Source organism: Antechinus flavipes, chromosome 3 (genome assembly GCF_016432865.1).
Source record: "Antechinus flavipes isolate AdamAnt ecotype Samford, QLD, Australia chromosome 3, AdamAnt_v2, whole genome shotgun sequence".
In the NCBI taxonomy this organism is placed as follows: domain Eukaryota; kingdom Metazoa; phylum Chordata; class Mammalia; order Dasyuromorphia; family Dasyuridae; genus Antechinus; species Antechinus flavipes.
In genome coordinates this window covers 50,691,287-50,707,819 of record NC_067400.1, presented here as the reverse complement: position 1 = coordinate 50,707,819, position 16,533 = coordinate 50,691,287, and the positions used below count along the sequence as shown (strand labels likewise).

Genomic DNA, 16,533 nt, shown 5'->3' with positions numbered 1-16,533 from the left:
ATTTGTGATGAATGGCATGGTATTTTTGTTCATATAGTGTCCTTTGCATAATTTCATGGCAATCACATTGATTAGTTTATCTCTTTCCTAAACAATAAATGTTTTTCTACAGTGTAAGTAAAAAAATAGGACATGGAGAATGGTCTCTATATTAATTTTTTTTATCAAAATAAAGCTGCTCCATGTAAAAGGTCTGAATAATTAATTTGATTTGAGTTTATAATTTTGTTTTGGAGGTAGTCAGGTTTAAGTGACTCACTCAGGGTCACATAGCTAGTTCCTCAGGTCTTTCTGACTTCATAGGCCAGTGCTCTACCTAGATTTCTGATTGTCTAAATGATTTCAAAGCACTTGTTTTACTTTGTGTATTTAGATTTGCTCTCATGTTAGTCAACATAGTGTTATCAAGTTACTTAAATTATATTATACTTTGAAGACATGATACATTGGAAAAAGCTTGCCTATTCTAAATTGTGAAGCAATTCATAGAGAAAATTAGTCTGTATTTGTTATTGTTAGTTAGGGAGAATAGTTTTCAATCCTTTTTTATGTTACATTAAATCTTAGTTTCACTTTGTTTCAGTGTACATGTTTTAGCTTAAAATAAAAAAATAATATCTTGCTTACATTTTTAGATATAAAATTTAGGATTTGAATTTGGATTTCTTATAAGTGAGGTTTATTCCATTCAACTATTAAGATAATTATCATATTTGGAAGGTAATGAATGTTTACTATTTTTTTCAGAAGACCACACATGAATTTTTATGTATTATAAAACAATTCAAGAAGACTACATTTTGCATACGAAATAAGTACTATGAAATTATTTGAAAAGACATGTATTATAATTTTTTTCTTTGCTCTGGTTAAAAAAATCATTTTTCTTTTAAAAGAATTTTTGTAGTATTGCTTTTTAATCTTAAAACCTTAAATAGCAATTTGAATAATAGGTTTAACAGCCAGTATTTGGATCCTTTATTTTAGTTTTTTCTGTCTTCTTTTCAGTTTGTTTCTCAATCTAATTGTCAGCAGTTCCTCAACACGGTTTGGTTTGGACAAATGGCAGGTTACCGGCGTAAACACACCTGTAAGAAGATATTGACAGTTCTGACAGTTGGCATCTTTTGGCCAGTCCTATCACTCTGTTATTTAATAGCTCCCAAATCTCAAGTTGGTCGAATCATCCACACACCTTTTATGAAATTTATTATTCATGGAGCTTCATATTTTACATTCTTGTTGTTGCTTAATTTGTACTCCCTGGTCTACAATGAGGATAAGAAAAACACCATGGGACCAGCCCTTGAAAGGATTGATTATCTTCTTATTATATGGCTGATTGGTAAGTACCCAATTGATCTGAAAAGTTCTGTTTTGATTTAGTTCAGTAGTCCTCATTTGCTCTGTACTATTTATAAAATATTTGAGTTCTAACTCCAAGAAAGAATGAATTGGACTCTCTTGGAACTACTGATGATGATTTCAAAAGGACCGATGATGAATTTTTCTTTATATTTGGCAGATGAGGAGTGAGAGTTCTTCTTTTAACTTGAAATAATGAATTTCTTGAAATATTATTTTATTTCCTTAGATTTAAGATTAAGGCTTAAGATTTAAAGAGCCTGAACATTTTTAATGAATCACTTCAGCCATGTCTTCCTTTTGTCTCTTCTTTCATAATAATTTAATTTATTGTAGTAACATTTTAAATTTAGAATAACATAAACTTCTAGTGTAGGGGTTATTTATTAACTTAGTGTCCCATAAACTTATTTTTAAATATTTTGATAACTTCATTTCAATGTGATTGGTTATCTTTTTAATATTACATATTTTCTTTTATGAATTTAAATGCATTATTCTGAGAAGGGGATGATAGATTTCATGAGACTACCAAATAGGTTTGTGGCACAAAAGAGATTCCTGCTTAATTATTCATTTTTCATTATGTTCTTGCTAATGGTAGATATAGTCCCATATTTTCAGATTTTTAAAAGTATTAAATGAACTAAAAAACTGTATTTTTAAAAAATTATGCTTATGGAATAGTATATAATATAATAAACTTAACAGAGTAGTGGGGAGGGAAACCAATTTGATTTTTTCCATTATCTAGAGGACTACATTCCCTTTTACAATCTATTAATAACACCTGTTTTTATTGTGGGGTGGGTTTTGTTTGCTTGTTTGTTTTGTCTTTAGGGAAACAGTACTACCTTTCTGATACTTAGCATTAATTTATCACATCTTTGTTCTGATGTTGTAAAATAACTCTTGGATTTTTTTTCTTGATATAAAATATTGCTTTATTTTGAACATTTATTCCTCATTCAATCCTTTCTTGACTTTCTAGGGTTGTAGTATAATTGGGAAAAACAAATACATGTTTACCTTTTCTTCATAATTATAAAAATTTATTAAATTTATTAAAAATTTATTTAAAAATTAATTTTGAGTTTATGTTGGGTGTACTAGTTTGAGGCAACTACTAGGCAGTTGGAGGTGGCAAGATGGAGGTTAGTGGAGAGGCTAGAGCTAGAGAAGTAGAATTAAGAATCATTAGCATATTTCTTTTCAGGGATCAAATTTGATTCATCTTAATATTAACATTGTTTTAATTTATATTTTAAAAAATCTAGCATCTTTTCATTTAAATCTAACTTTTTATATAGAAAGTTTTCAGTACATGAAATGAGTATATTAAATTAAAAGTGAAACTGTTTTATATCTGATTAGAAAGGTTAAATATTCCCATCTAATGTGTTCCTCTATTTTCTATATATTTTTTTTTGCATTCTTGCCATTATCACATTTTTTTATTCTGAAAACAAAGGGAAAATATGTTTATTTACTATGTATAATACTATACTGTGATAATCATTTATAAATGAATGAATGAGGAAGCATTTCTTATACACTTTTGGTATGTGCAAAGCATTGTACTACATCCTGAGGATAGATCAATTTTACTTTTAGGTAATACACATCTTAAAGGAAGAGATATTTTTGAATAATGTGACTGAATACAAAAATGTGAAACTGAAAACCTTTGAATAATTGAATCTCATATTCCTCTTTGTAATATTCTTCAAAATATTGTTATTAATTATTATATTACATTATTCTTAATGATCAGGTTAATAGAAAACTCTTTTATATTAACCTTTTGCAACCCTAGACTTTAAGAAGGAAGATTTTTTCTGATATAGTTTATGCAGTTCCTTCTTGTAATTATAGCTTAGTCACTTAAAAAAAAAAAAAAGCCTTTTTGTTTTTGAAAGGGAAATTTGGCTTTTTAAAAGTCTTTGGAAGACATGTAATCAATAAAATTCTTACACATTTGCACAATAATAGATATTATAAAAGGGGTGCTTGGCAAGTACTTATTTTTGTTAGACAATTAAAAATTAATTAGAAAATAATATCTTTGTATTTATTGGTAATCATCTCCATATTTTATCTTAGAGTTTAGTTTCATTTCACTAATTAAATGCAATCTTAGAAAATCTGTAAAGCACAAATTTGCTAAATCGTCTTCTTTAATAATTTCAGACAATTCCACCTAAAAAATTTTGGTGCTAATTATAATAAATAAAAATTACATTTAAGAATCCTAATGTTGATTTGAAAAGCAGTTTTCTAAAGTATTGGTAAGTGGACTATCCTTGGAGTCTGGAAGACAACCCTGAATTTTATGGTCTAGCTTTGATAATTAGTTGTTTGAAGGTAGGAAAGTTATTTAACTTTTCAGTGCTTCTCAGTAAGATGAAAAATTATGTACTTTTTGAAGCCATTGATTTGAATTGCTGATCTTTCCAGACTGATGAATTCATAGGTCTGAATGTTTTCTTCACCAAGTATCAGCAAGCATGTATTATTAAGCACTTATTACATGCCAAGTACTATGCTAGGCTGAGAAAATATAAAAAAAGATAAAAGCATTCCCTTTGACCTCAAGGAGTTCACATTCTAGTGGAGAAGAAAATGTGTAAATAATTAAATACAAAGAAGGATATTTAGAAAGTTATCTGAAATGAGAGGCTTGGAAAGCCTCCAGCAGAAGGTGGGCTTTGAATGTAGTCTTCAAAAAATTAGAGGCAGAGGTGAAGTGACAGAACATTCTTGGCATGGGGGAAAGCTAAACCAAAGGCATCAAAATAGAAAATAGAGTGATGTATAAGGAAATAGAAAATGACCAATTTGGCTGGAGACATATAGTGTGTGGAGACATATAGAGAGGATGAAGTGTTTAACAATACTAAAAACTGAAAAATACTGAACTAGGAAGGGTCCTGGAGAGGACAGTGTTTTGATAATGAGGTTAGAAACTTGATTGCAGCCCCCAAATAATGTTTGTATCAAGCAATATCATGCTTTTGTCATCGTCCATGTTCAACTAATTTTCCAATAAAACTACTTGAGATTAGATGAAATAGAAATTTAAAACCACATAGTCCATAATAGAATAGTAAGCTGCCTTAGAGGAGTTATGTCCTTTTTTTTTTTTGGCCAGATACTTGGGGTTTAGTGACTTGCCCAGAGTCACACAACTAGTAAGTGTTGAGTATTTGAGGATGGATTTGAACTCAGGTTCTCCTGACCCAAGGGCAGCTATATCTTTTTTTTAAAAAATTTGTCTCATTAGCACAGTTCTTTACATATGATATGACTTGATAAATGCTTATTGAATTGAACTTAGAATATGACATCTTTATGTCACATAGCTAATTTTCATATAATTGTCAGGTCTTACTGACTCAGTGGAACTTAAGTGTTGAAGAACATTTATACTATTTCTCCCAGTATTTAGCATTGTTTATTGAGTGAAAGCATCCTATGACTTTCTAGAAAACTTGCACAATTCAACTTTGACTGATTTGCACTAATAATGGCCTCAATAACATTACTTTAATGAAAAGTCTACTCAGTAAAAAAAAAAAAAGTTTATAAATACTTAATGTTGACAATATTGAACGAGCCAGTAGAAATCTTTGAAGATAAATTCAGTCTTCTCAGAGCAGATCTTTATTTCAAAATACTCTACTTGAGTTTTTAATGGATTTTCTGAGATAGCATATATGTGAATTATATCACTTGCATTTTATTTAATTATATCAATCTGATTTGCATCATCAATTCTTTTTTCTTTTTTCTTTCTTTTTTTTTTTTATTCTTTAAATAACTTTTTATTGACAGAACCCATGCCAGGGTAATTTTTTACAGCATTATCCCTTGAACTCACTTCTGTTCCGATTTTTCCCCTCCCTCCCTCCACCCCCTCCCCCTGATGGCAAGCAGTCCTTTACATGTTGAATAGTTTACAGTATATCCTAGATACAATATATGTGTGCAGAACCGAACAGTTTTCTTGTTTCATAGGGAGAATTGGATTCAGAAGGTATAAATAACCTGGGAAGAAAAACAAAAATACAAGCAGTTTATATTCATTTCCCAGTGTTCTTTCTTTGGGTGTAGCTGCTTCTGTCCATCCTTGATCAATTGAAACTGAATTAGCTCTCTTTATCAAAGAGATCTACTTCCATCAGAATACATCCTCAAACAGTATCGTTGTTGAGGTATATAATGATCTCCTGGTTCTGCTCATTTCACTTAGCATCAGTTCATGTAAGTCTTGCCAGTCCTCTCTGTATTCATCCTGCTGGTCATTTCTTACGGAACAATAATATTCCATAACATTCATATACCACAATTTACTCAACCATTCTCCAGTTGATGGGCATCCGCATCATCAATTCTTTTAGTTATTTTCATCTCATAAGATTTTATTTACAGACTATGCTGATACAATTTTTTTGCCTTTCTCCCGATCTTCCCTCACTTTCTCTCAAAAGGGAATTCCTATTCATAACTAACAATGTAACCCATATAAGATAGTTAAATTTTGAATAAATTAAATAAATGGATAGAATATCAGTGTTATAATGTTTTATTTTAATATTCAGTCAATAGTGAGAAAAAGAGCACATTTTTTCATGCTATAATGTAACTAATCTATAAATTTTCTAAAGACATCAATAAGTTAGAACTGAAAGTGATGTTTTGGATTCAAAATATGATGTTTTTCTTTTGCTATTTCAAATGGTTTTTATTTATATACTTTTCATATTTCTCAAATATAAAATTGTTTTGAAGCCAGAGAAATGTAAGTGACCTTGACAGATGTTTTAACTCACAATGTTTTGTTGTATATTGTAATATAATTTTTAAAAATAAGTTTTGAAAGCCTAAATTTTTTCCATTCATAGAATTGAGGATTTATGGTTCATTTTTCCAGTTAGTCTTGTTTTCAGAAGAAAAAAAAACTGTTAATCTGGACATATGAGGGAAATTAATAATTGCTAATAAATGAAGTGTCACTTTAGAATGCTTTAATTTGACTCGAATAGACTATCTGTACAATAAAATAATGAAACTCAGAATAACAGGGATTTACTATGGAAAAACTTAAAGTGAAAATAATTTATCAAATTTTGTTGAACAGGGGCTTGATTTCCAAGTATGCAGAAATAAAAATGAATGTACTTTTGTTGATATATGTTAATAGCAAATTGAACATTTTTTTTTAAATGTACTTATGGAAAATCAAGGAAGGAAGCATGGAATAGTAGTTAAAAGTCTGACCTTAGAATTAGTGTGACTTGGATTCAAAATCTGCATCTGACACATTGGCTTTGGGACTTGAGAAAATGATTTCTTAATTGCTCCAGTAAACTCTGTGGTAGCCTATTAGTTGCAAAATAGTTACTGTCATCATTGGTAGTGAGAGTTTCCTTACTCAAAATATCCTGTACACAAAATTCTAGAAACTAAGTTGTAATGGTTAACAAAGGTAGAATGAAGATAATGATCATTAGTCTTCTCAATTTTAAATCTAATGATTTAACTAGAAATCAGTGATAAAAGCTTTAGCCATGCTTGCTTTATTATTACTAAATTTATTAACAAATAAATTTAAATAGCAATTGGTATATTACAATTGCATATCCTATTGGATTAGAATTATGTCTGTCTGAGAGGCCCTGAGAAGAAGTGTGGGACATGGGAGAGAGATCTGTCCTTGGAGTCAGGAAGACTGGGTTCAACCCCTTATTTAGATATATATCTCCTAGCTCTGTGTCCCTGGACAAGCCATATAAGCTCTTTGTGACCCTGGCAACTCACTAAGACAAAGTGGCAGAGCCTGATATTCACCTGCATTTCATAGAAGGAATTTACTTACTGAATGTTATTTATACAAAAGAAATCATAACAAATAATCCTTAACATTATTCTAACTTTTTGCCCTCCTTGTTAACACATAGGCCTAAGCATTCCAAGTTTTTTACTCAAATTTTTTTTCCTTAAGGTTTAATTTGTTCCCTGATAGGTTTTTCCTAACTGAAAGATTTATTTCAGAAAATGGACATTATATTAGGAAAATTTTTAATTCTTTTAAAAAATTAAATGCAGAAAAAAATGATAATTCTTTTTGATTTTGATAGTCAGTGGTTTCAAGAACCTCAGGCTTCCATGAGAAATTTCTCTTTAGTATTTCTTGTCCAAGAAATGAGATTTTTTTTGGAAAAAGAGGGAGGAGATTTAATTTTTCTTCCTCTGAAGCCTATATATAGATTCTGACTTGGGATAGTAATTAAAGATAAAAAAAGAAGTCTTCCCCATCTTGAAACTTTGAAACAGGTCTTAAGGAAAGTATTCCAATTACTGCGCAAAAATAAATATCTTCTTTTGGACAGTTAGTTTTAACATTCTCAGAAAATGGCCACTCTAGTCTCAGTGTTATGATCACACCTTCACACCTTTCTATAGACCTTTATTTTAAAAAAAAGTTTTGATGATCAGAAATGTACAAGTGTTTTGAAATTTTTTTTGTATCAGGGATTTTCTAAAATACTTTTCCATTGGAATTATTTTGGTCATAGAATTAGAGTTTGATCTACTTGGCTTAAATAGTTTTCCTCTCTGTTTATTTATGTACTCAGGTTTTTGTTACTTTGTGTTCTCCTAAAAAGCATTCCAATAGAGGAATATGTCATGAAGTTCCTTTAATTATATTGTTTTTAGTACTTATGAATATTTGTTTACAGCTCATTTATGGAAGCATTTCTGGCTATTAATAGTTACTTTTTAAGCATGAAAATCCATGCTTTCAAGTTTTCCTTAACTATTTTCCACTGTTATCTCATTCTCCAATATAGATTATGATTGTATTTTTCTAGTTGTGGTAACTTTTTTTTTTCCACTAAAAAGTCTTTTATTTTCATAAGACTGCCGTGACCCATGTACTATTTCAGTTATTTATTTTACTTTAAAATTTTTTTCTTCTTACATAGTAGAATTAAGTATGTACTGTCTGATGTTTCTTCCCATCCCACCACCCCCACCCCCTTTTAGGAATGGTGTGGTCAGATGTTAAAAGACTCTGGTATGATGGATTGGAAGACTTTTTAGAAGAATCTCGTAATCAACTCAGTTTTGTCATGAATTCCCTTTATTTGGCAACCTTTGCCCTCAAAGTTGTTGCTCATAACAAGGTGACTATTCACTATATCATTTAAAAATGCAGTAATTTATTGGGGAATATCCAAAATCGCTAACTTTGTAACCCCAGAATAGCAGGAGTTTAGATCTTTTATTTATCTGTAATCAATTTTGTCTCTGGAAGTTAAGGAGGCCACTAGCTTAAAACAATGTGGATTGTTGGTTTCACATTCCCCATATAGGGCTGAACATGCTTACAAGGAGAGTACAAAGTAACTCAAAACTGAATTGTTAGTGTTGAATATTTATCTTACCTCAGAAACTCAGTGTTCAGGTGTCCTTTATCTGAATATAATGTTACATAGTATGATTTGCATGTCACATATATATGCTGACTTTCTTTTGCAGCTTAAAGGTGTTAAACAAGAAAAAAATTATTCTTTTTAGTAAAAGATTTAATTCCAGTTAAATAAAACTAGCCCCAATATTAAAGAACATGATCGTTAAATATAGATAATCATTCTCGTGTTTTTACATTAAAATTTTAAGCTCTATCCATCCTATGGTTTCCCAATATAGGGATATGGACTCAGAGTGATAGGACTCAGAGAATGTTAGATTTGCAATTAACTTCAGAGATCATTAATCTAACTCCTCCTTTTACAAATAAGAAAATGGAGAATAACATCATCATCAAAATTGCCACTATATGGATTGTGGATTTAGAATTGGAAAGGATATTATTTATGTCAATCTTTTTATCTGACAGTATCACACAGATAATAATTGGATGAGCCAGGATTTGAATCTTGTTCCTTTGACTTTGAAAGCCAAGTTTATCATTGCTGCCACTGGCAAATCAGCCCAATTTGGCCTTCACCCATGACTGCCTTCTGCCTTAGAAGGTCCAACTCTTTCCATTATACCACGCTGCCTCTTTAGAAAGGAATCAGAAACTAAACAGATTTATAGACAGCATTGACTCATTGTTCTTCCTGTACTTTCTGTACACCTTGCCCTTTTGGAAAGATTTTTGAACTGGAGAAGGAATAGAGACGTAACTATGCTTTTAAAGGATTAATAAATGGAGCAAATTCAGGCATCAACCCTGTTGCTTCTCATATTCAACCTGCATGTGTTTGAATACCACTTGACCTAAAAAAAAATACTTAAAATGGTAAATTCATTCTATATTAGTTTCATTTTATTCTCAGGATAGAGACACTGGAAGTGGTTCTTTGCTTTGTGAAAGGGATAACTCTCGGTGTGCAATGGTGGAAGGAGCCCAGCTTCTAGAGTCAAAGGACTTGGGCTCAAACTTCTGATATTTCATGCCTGTCTGACATATGCCTTGCACACATTATTTGCTTCCATGAGCCTTACTTTCCTATTACATAATGTGAAGGGATTGAGCTGGGTGACCTCTGAGCAACCTTCAGCTCCAGATCTAGGATTCTTTAAAATAGCATTTTCTCTTCGTATATTTTAAGTACTCAGGTGATAAAATCTTGGTTTAAAAACAGCTCATATCTGTATAGTACTTTATAATCACAAAGTATTTTAATGCTATTTTATTTAATTTTCCACATAACTGTATAAAGGTAGGTAGTATGGATATCCTCATTTTCATTTCACAAAGGAATTAAACCAATTAAACCTGTCTGAGGTTTAGCCAGGAAAGCTAGCTATAGAGCTGAAACTCAGATCAAAAAATTCTTGACCTTTTGACTTCGATTCCATTAATCTTTCCATGATATCAATCTTCATTTCCTTCCTTCCTTCCTTCCTTCCTTCCTTCCTTCCTTCCTTCCTTTCTTCCTTCCTTCCTTCCTTCCTTCTTTCCTTCCTTCCTTCCTTCCTTCCTTCCTTCATTCCTTCCTTCCTTCCTTCCTTCTTTCCTTCCTTCCTTCCTTCCTTTCTTCCTTTCCTTCTTTCCTGCCTTCCTTTCCTTCCTTTCTTATTTTTCTTGTTATATTTCCTGTCCCAGGTAGAATTTGAAACTTGGCTATTTATTCAACAAATCGGAATGGAAATGCCTTTTTAAAAAGTGAAATATAACAGGCATTTCTGATATACCTACCAGGGAATTAAAGAATGTCAAAAGGCCAAAGTTTGAATCTTGACTCTATCTGTGTGACTTTGGGCAAGTTTCTTGACACCTCAGTTTCTTCATTTATAAAATGAGATTATACTAGATGATTTTTGTCATCCCTTCCAGAACTAAATCTATGAATTCTGTTATGTTTTCCAATATTCTAGTGAATAAAATATACTTCAGAAAACTTTTTAGTTTATTAAACATTCTATTTCGCTTAGCTGTCTAATGTTAAAAAATATGTTTCATAAATATGGAACTGTTCTAAGAAAGTGATCCATGATCCATACATGTAAATGTTTGTGTATATACCCATGCACATTATATTCTGTACTTTCTAGATTGGCTTTCAACTGTCAAAGTGTTCACTTTTGTTTAACAAAATAGTAGGCCCTGCAATTGACTTTTTTTCTTCTTAACTCCAGTTTCATGATTCTGCTGATCGAAAGGATTGGGACGCATTTCATCCTACATTAGTGGCAGAAGGTCTTTTTGCTTTTGCTAATGTTCTGAGTTACCTCCGCCTCTTTTTTATGTATACGACAAGCTCCATCTTGGGGCCATTACAGGTAAAAAATTAAAATTTCTGCAAGAAAATTTGAGAGATTTGTTATTTTATAATTAAATGTCCTTTGGAACATAGTACATTTAAATGACCTTCATATAATGTTGTATATACTAGTTCTCATGTGAAAGGAAAACTGAATCCCTTATTTCCTGTAGTATTTAACAAATGAAAAATTTGAACAGATTGTAACAATTATCCTTATTTCTGGTTAAATTAGAATTATTTTCTTTAAAATTGTTTAAATTTTATTAAGGGCATCCTTTCATATGGTCCTAAACAAATTTATATGTAGCTGTTCTCTAAAATGTGATTTGGCAATTCTTGTCATGAAATTTTTTTTGTTACTCCTGGATGCTTGAAGTATTAGAATATTGATAAGATCAAGAAAAGCTGTGTTTCTCTAGGGGAGAGAAGAAGAAAACTGAGGATGAATAATCAGTTCATGAATATCAGAAGGTAAGTAGAGCTGGCAGCTGGTCTAGGAAGGATTAATTGGTGACAAATCATTCTTTCTCAGTAAATAGGCTAAGAACCTGATTAAAATTTTAAATGATGCTTCATAATAATTTGAAAAAAGGAGATGTTATTTCCAAATATTCTGGTTTCCCCTTTTCCTTATTAAATATGAGATATATAATGGTTGCATTTTTAGTTAAAATAATGAGGAATTATTTACAACTGTTTGACCTTACTAGAAAGAGCTAACTTAATTTGTTTAAGTGACTGAATTCCATTTAGTTTATGATATTTATTTTAAAAGCCAAATTCATGTAATGATCTTCAACAAATCAACGATACTATACTACATCTTCAGTTGCATCTATATGGGGATTACCTGCTTTGATAACAATTATAACCCTTTTATGATCTCTCATTTTGTGGGATTTTTATTTAAGTTTTCTTTTAAAGCTCCTATGGAAGGTCTATCTAAGTACACTGGGTTTTTTTAAAAATATCTTTGGTTACCAATATGTAGTTCAAACTGGACATCTCTGATCTCTTATCCTAGTATGAAACAAATACAGAGTTGATCAAAAGCTTTCATTGAGTATTGTGTGTTGTCAGGCACTATTAATCACCGAAGATGCACAGAAAAATAAAAACTTTTTTTGTCCTCAAGGAATCTGTATCATCATGGATACAAATTCAAAAAGAGCTAGGTACATAAAAGATATATACAGAATTAGATGGAAGGTAATCTCAAAGAAATCTTTGCATCTGGAGTGCTATGAAAGACTTCCTACAGAACATAGGGTTTGATAAAGTTTTGAAGGAAGCCTAGGAAACTAAGAGGCAAAGGTAAGGAGACAACATTTTTTAGAATGGGAGCAGTCAATACAAAAGCACAGAAATTGGAAATGGAGTGTCTTGTATGAGGAAATGAGAATGCCAGTATCCAGGTAGAATGTAGAGTTGTTAAGGATCAGGGATGAAAAAGGAATAAAATATAAGAAAGGTAGAAAGGGTTCTCTATGATAAAGTGCAGAATCCTCAGCCAGTCTTATTTCATATTTCTGCCCTAATCAAGCTGACTTCTTGACTATTCCCTTTGATATTCTACCTCCCATGCAAATTGCACATTTTGTTCCTCATATTTGAAATGCATTCTCTTTTCTTACCTCCATCACTCCTTGAAATTCATAGTTTAGATGGGATTTCCAACATGAACCATTTTTCTGATCTCCCCAATAATTTATGTTATTTTCTTCTTGAAAGGGTTTTGTTTTCTTTTGTGTATACCATGTGTTATCCATGTATCCTCTCCATAGAATGTAAGCTTCTTGAGGGCAGAAGTAGTTTTGTTTTTCTTTGCATCCTCTACTCTTAGCAAAATTCTTTTTATAGATAGAAGAGACAAATGTTTCAGGTGAATTGTTGAAGTGACCTAAAGGATATGTTTCATGGAATATTTAATCAGAAAATGGGTTGTGGACAACTTAAATGCAGCTTAGTACTCACAAACTTTAAAAAGACCTGGGAACTGGTCTCTAGAATATTATGCAGCATTATTTTAAACGTGAAGATGACACTGGCAAATACTAGGAAAAATGTTTTTTAAATAGCTGTTTTTTCAGAAATGATGGGTTTGAATGCACTGAAACAGTCTTTCACCTGGTTCTCTTTGCAGTCAATAAGAATGCAGGCTAAAGTGGAATTTATTTTTGTGACCATGAAACAAAAAGTTGCCTATCATGTGCTAGGGACTGTCCTGGTTCTGAGATACACAAAAGCAAAAGTGAAATAGTTTCTACCCTCAAGGAGCTTACATGTTATGGAAGGGAAATATGAACACAGAGAACCTTGATAATTTCATTGGATAGAAATATGTCTTTATTTACAGGGAGTTGGTAATCGCAAAAATATTTATCCCATACCAGCCAAAAAAACCCAAGGTTTTTTAAAATTTATTTTTAAGAAGCCTTGTTTCCACCAAACTTGTAGAATAAAGTTGCTCAAGATCTTCAAAGGAATGTTTGCTGTTTATTTTTTCTCTGCCATTTGGTCTGACTCTTCTGACCTTTCTGTCCTTTCCCAGAAAAAAGCAGGATATTTCTGTGTCTGCTTAATTAATTAATTCATCAATTAATCTGTAGAAAACTTCTCTTGTTTGCTGTTTTCCCATTTTATTTAGAAATTTATATTATTTTGAAAAGTTAAAGAATTCCCAAATAATCCCTGTTTACAGATTATGTTTTTTTCCTATTATAACATTTTATTATTTTTATCAAAATCTGTTTCATAAATTAATTTCATGACATTGTTCTTTATGACATAAATTAAAATTATCTTATTTTATGCATGTGTTATGTTACATATATTTATTATATATAATTAATTTCACATATAAATTAATTCACAACATTGTTCTTTATGGCATAAATTAAAATTTATTTTTATTTTATGCATGTATTATATTACATGTATTTTAAATATTTAAATTTTTATATGAAATAACCATTTTCTAATCAGTTCTGTTTAAGCTTTAAATTCTTTTAAAATAATATCTACAAAATATCCTTTTAATTTTATTCAGTTTACCAATTAATTTGAAAATTCCTACATGTTATAATCATACTTTAGATTACCTTTTATAAAGTAATGCTGATAGATTACATTTCTCAGCTTATAAGTATCTTTTCTCCTGTTACTGCTGGTGTTCCAAATTTTTCTCCTTAAAATTTTTTCTGTCCCTCCTTCCCCCCTTTTTTTTAGAGGAAAGGAAGAAGAATAAGCATCTTCTTGATGTGTGTCAGAGACTGTGCTAAACACTTTGTAAATATTATCTCATTTAAAAATATGTATTTGCATATATAATTTTAGAAAATAAATAATAAATAAATTAAATAATTAAACCAAATAATTAAATAATAAAATTTGGGGTGGTGATTATTTAAAAATAAATAATAAAGTATTGAATATTATTAATCTTTGTAATGATTAAAATTAATTTCACTTCATAAAGTATAATAACTTTTTAGCTGCTCCCTTTAAGTCCCAATCAGGAATCTTTGTCCATTCATTAATTTTTTTTTTCAAAAATCAACTTTTATGTTGTTATTTGTGTGTACTCTGTTCTTATGGTTCAACGTATTTTCTTCTTTGCTTTATTTTATAAAGGTCTTTCCAGATTTTTTTGTATCCCTCATCCCATGGTTTAATTTCATTATAATACTTTGTTACCTTAATATGTCATAATTTATTTAATTAGTCACCTGTTGTTGAATATTTAGATTATTTTAGTTGTTTTTTTGTTTTTTTTTATGATTACACATAATTCTGCTATGAAAATCTTTGAAAATTGAAAAGGCTATCCAAAAAGTCTTAATGCAATTTTAAGTTATTAGATTTATTTATCAGTATGTGATAGATATAGATCTAGTTGTAGATCTACATATTAAGAGATGAATTGCAACCTCCCTTTCAGGATATATTCCCAGAGGTAGAACAATGAAGTCAAAGGGTTTATTTGTATAATTTTTAGTTTGTACTGTCAAACTGTTTATCAAAAGAGTTCTTCAGATTTACAGTACCATTTAATGAGTCTATTCATTTCCCTACAATCCCTTTATCATCAGTTTGGATATTTTTCATTATTTGTCTCATTTTGATTGGCATGAGCTGATCCTTCAAAGCTGTTTTATTTTGCATCTCTTTGATTGTTAGTAAGATTGTGCCTTTTAAAGTCATATCTTGTTTATCCTAGATTTTTCAATATTAAAATTATACCATATGTAAATTTTAATGTATAAATACTTTTAGAAATTAATGTTTTTATTAAGGCTATCTAGGATCCTTTATCTTCTGGCTGTGAAATTCACTTGTCCTCTATTCAAGAAATATTTATTAAGTATCTACAATTTTCATATTACTTATGACTATGACTATGGCATTTACAAAAATAGAAACATGAACCTTGAATTTGTGAGACTTAGCATTCAGATGGAAATTTTTTAAAAGAATCCTTACAGGAAATAAAGAAGAATTATAGGGTAGTGATATGCACATGTTTATGTAGCAGGGATTGTAGTAATAATTGCTAAAGGTCTATCTTTAATCGTAAAAGGCTTCTTGGATGAAGTGAATATTTTTTAAAAAATAAGTTTTTATTGATGACTTCTATTTCTTACATCATCCTAGTTATCCCAAGTATCCCTTGCTCTCCCCCTCCCAGAGAGCCATCCCATATAACAAATGATATTTTTTTAGAGAGGAAAAAAATCAACGCAACTGATCAATACATTGAAAAAGTCTGAAAATATGTGCAATTTGAAACATCTGTGGATCTCCCACCTCCATGAAGGGGTAGGTTGGAGTGTCCTTTCCTATTTCTTCCTGAGTTGTGCTCGATTTTTGTAATTTTGTTAATGTTCACTTTTGAATTTTGGGTGTGTAGTTATTCTTTCCTTTTACATTATTGCAGTTAATTTTGCTTATTGTTTTCTTAGCTCTATTCATTTTATTCTATATCAGTTCATATACATCATTTCCATGCTTCTATGATTCATGATGCACATAAATTTTTATAGTAATAATCACTATATTCATATACCACAGTTTGTTTAGCCATTCCTCAATTAATGGCTATCTACTTTGTTTCCATTTCTTTGCTATCACAAAATAAGCTTCTATAAATATTTTGATGCCCATAATGACTTTCTTTTTATCAATGGCTTCTTTGAGAAACAAACCAGTAATGGAGTTTGGTTCAAGGGGAATGGATATGTTAGTCAGAATGAAGTGAATCTAAAACTGATTTTTGAAGCAAGTATAAGATTTAGAATAACAGAAAGGAAGAAATACACAGATGTGAGAATAAACAAAACTTAATAGAAAGGTAATCAATTTTGTTCAAGAACTGTGTTGGGAA

At 30.4% G+C, this 16,533-nt stretch overlaps 1 protein-coding gene across 4 annotated transcripts in view; it reads left to right on the top strand.

Moving 5' to 3' along the window:
- The window catches only part of TRPC1 (transient receptor potential cation channel subfamily C member 1), a 68,107-nt gene that overhangs the window by 33,520 nt on the left and 18,054 nt on the right, over nucleotides 1-16,533 (top strand). For 3 of the 4 annotated variants that reach the window (XM_051983339.1, XM_051983338.1, XM_051983340.1), the window contains 4 exons: nucleotides 1,009-1,345; nucleotides 8,416-8,555; nucleotides 11,023-11,166; nucleotides 15,873-15,968. In XM_051983339.1, coding sequence (XP_051839299.1) covers nucleotides 1,009-1,345; nucleotides 8,416-8,555; nucleotides 11,023-11,166; nucleotides 15,873-15,968 — 717 coding nt within the window. The remainder of the gene's footprint in view (nucleotides 1-1,008; nucleotides 1,346-8,415; nucleotides 8,556-11,022; nucleotides 11,167-15,872; nucleotides 15,969-16,533) is intronic. The other variant, XM_051983337.1, reaches the window with a different exon arrangement.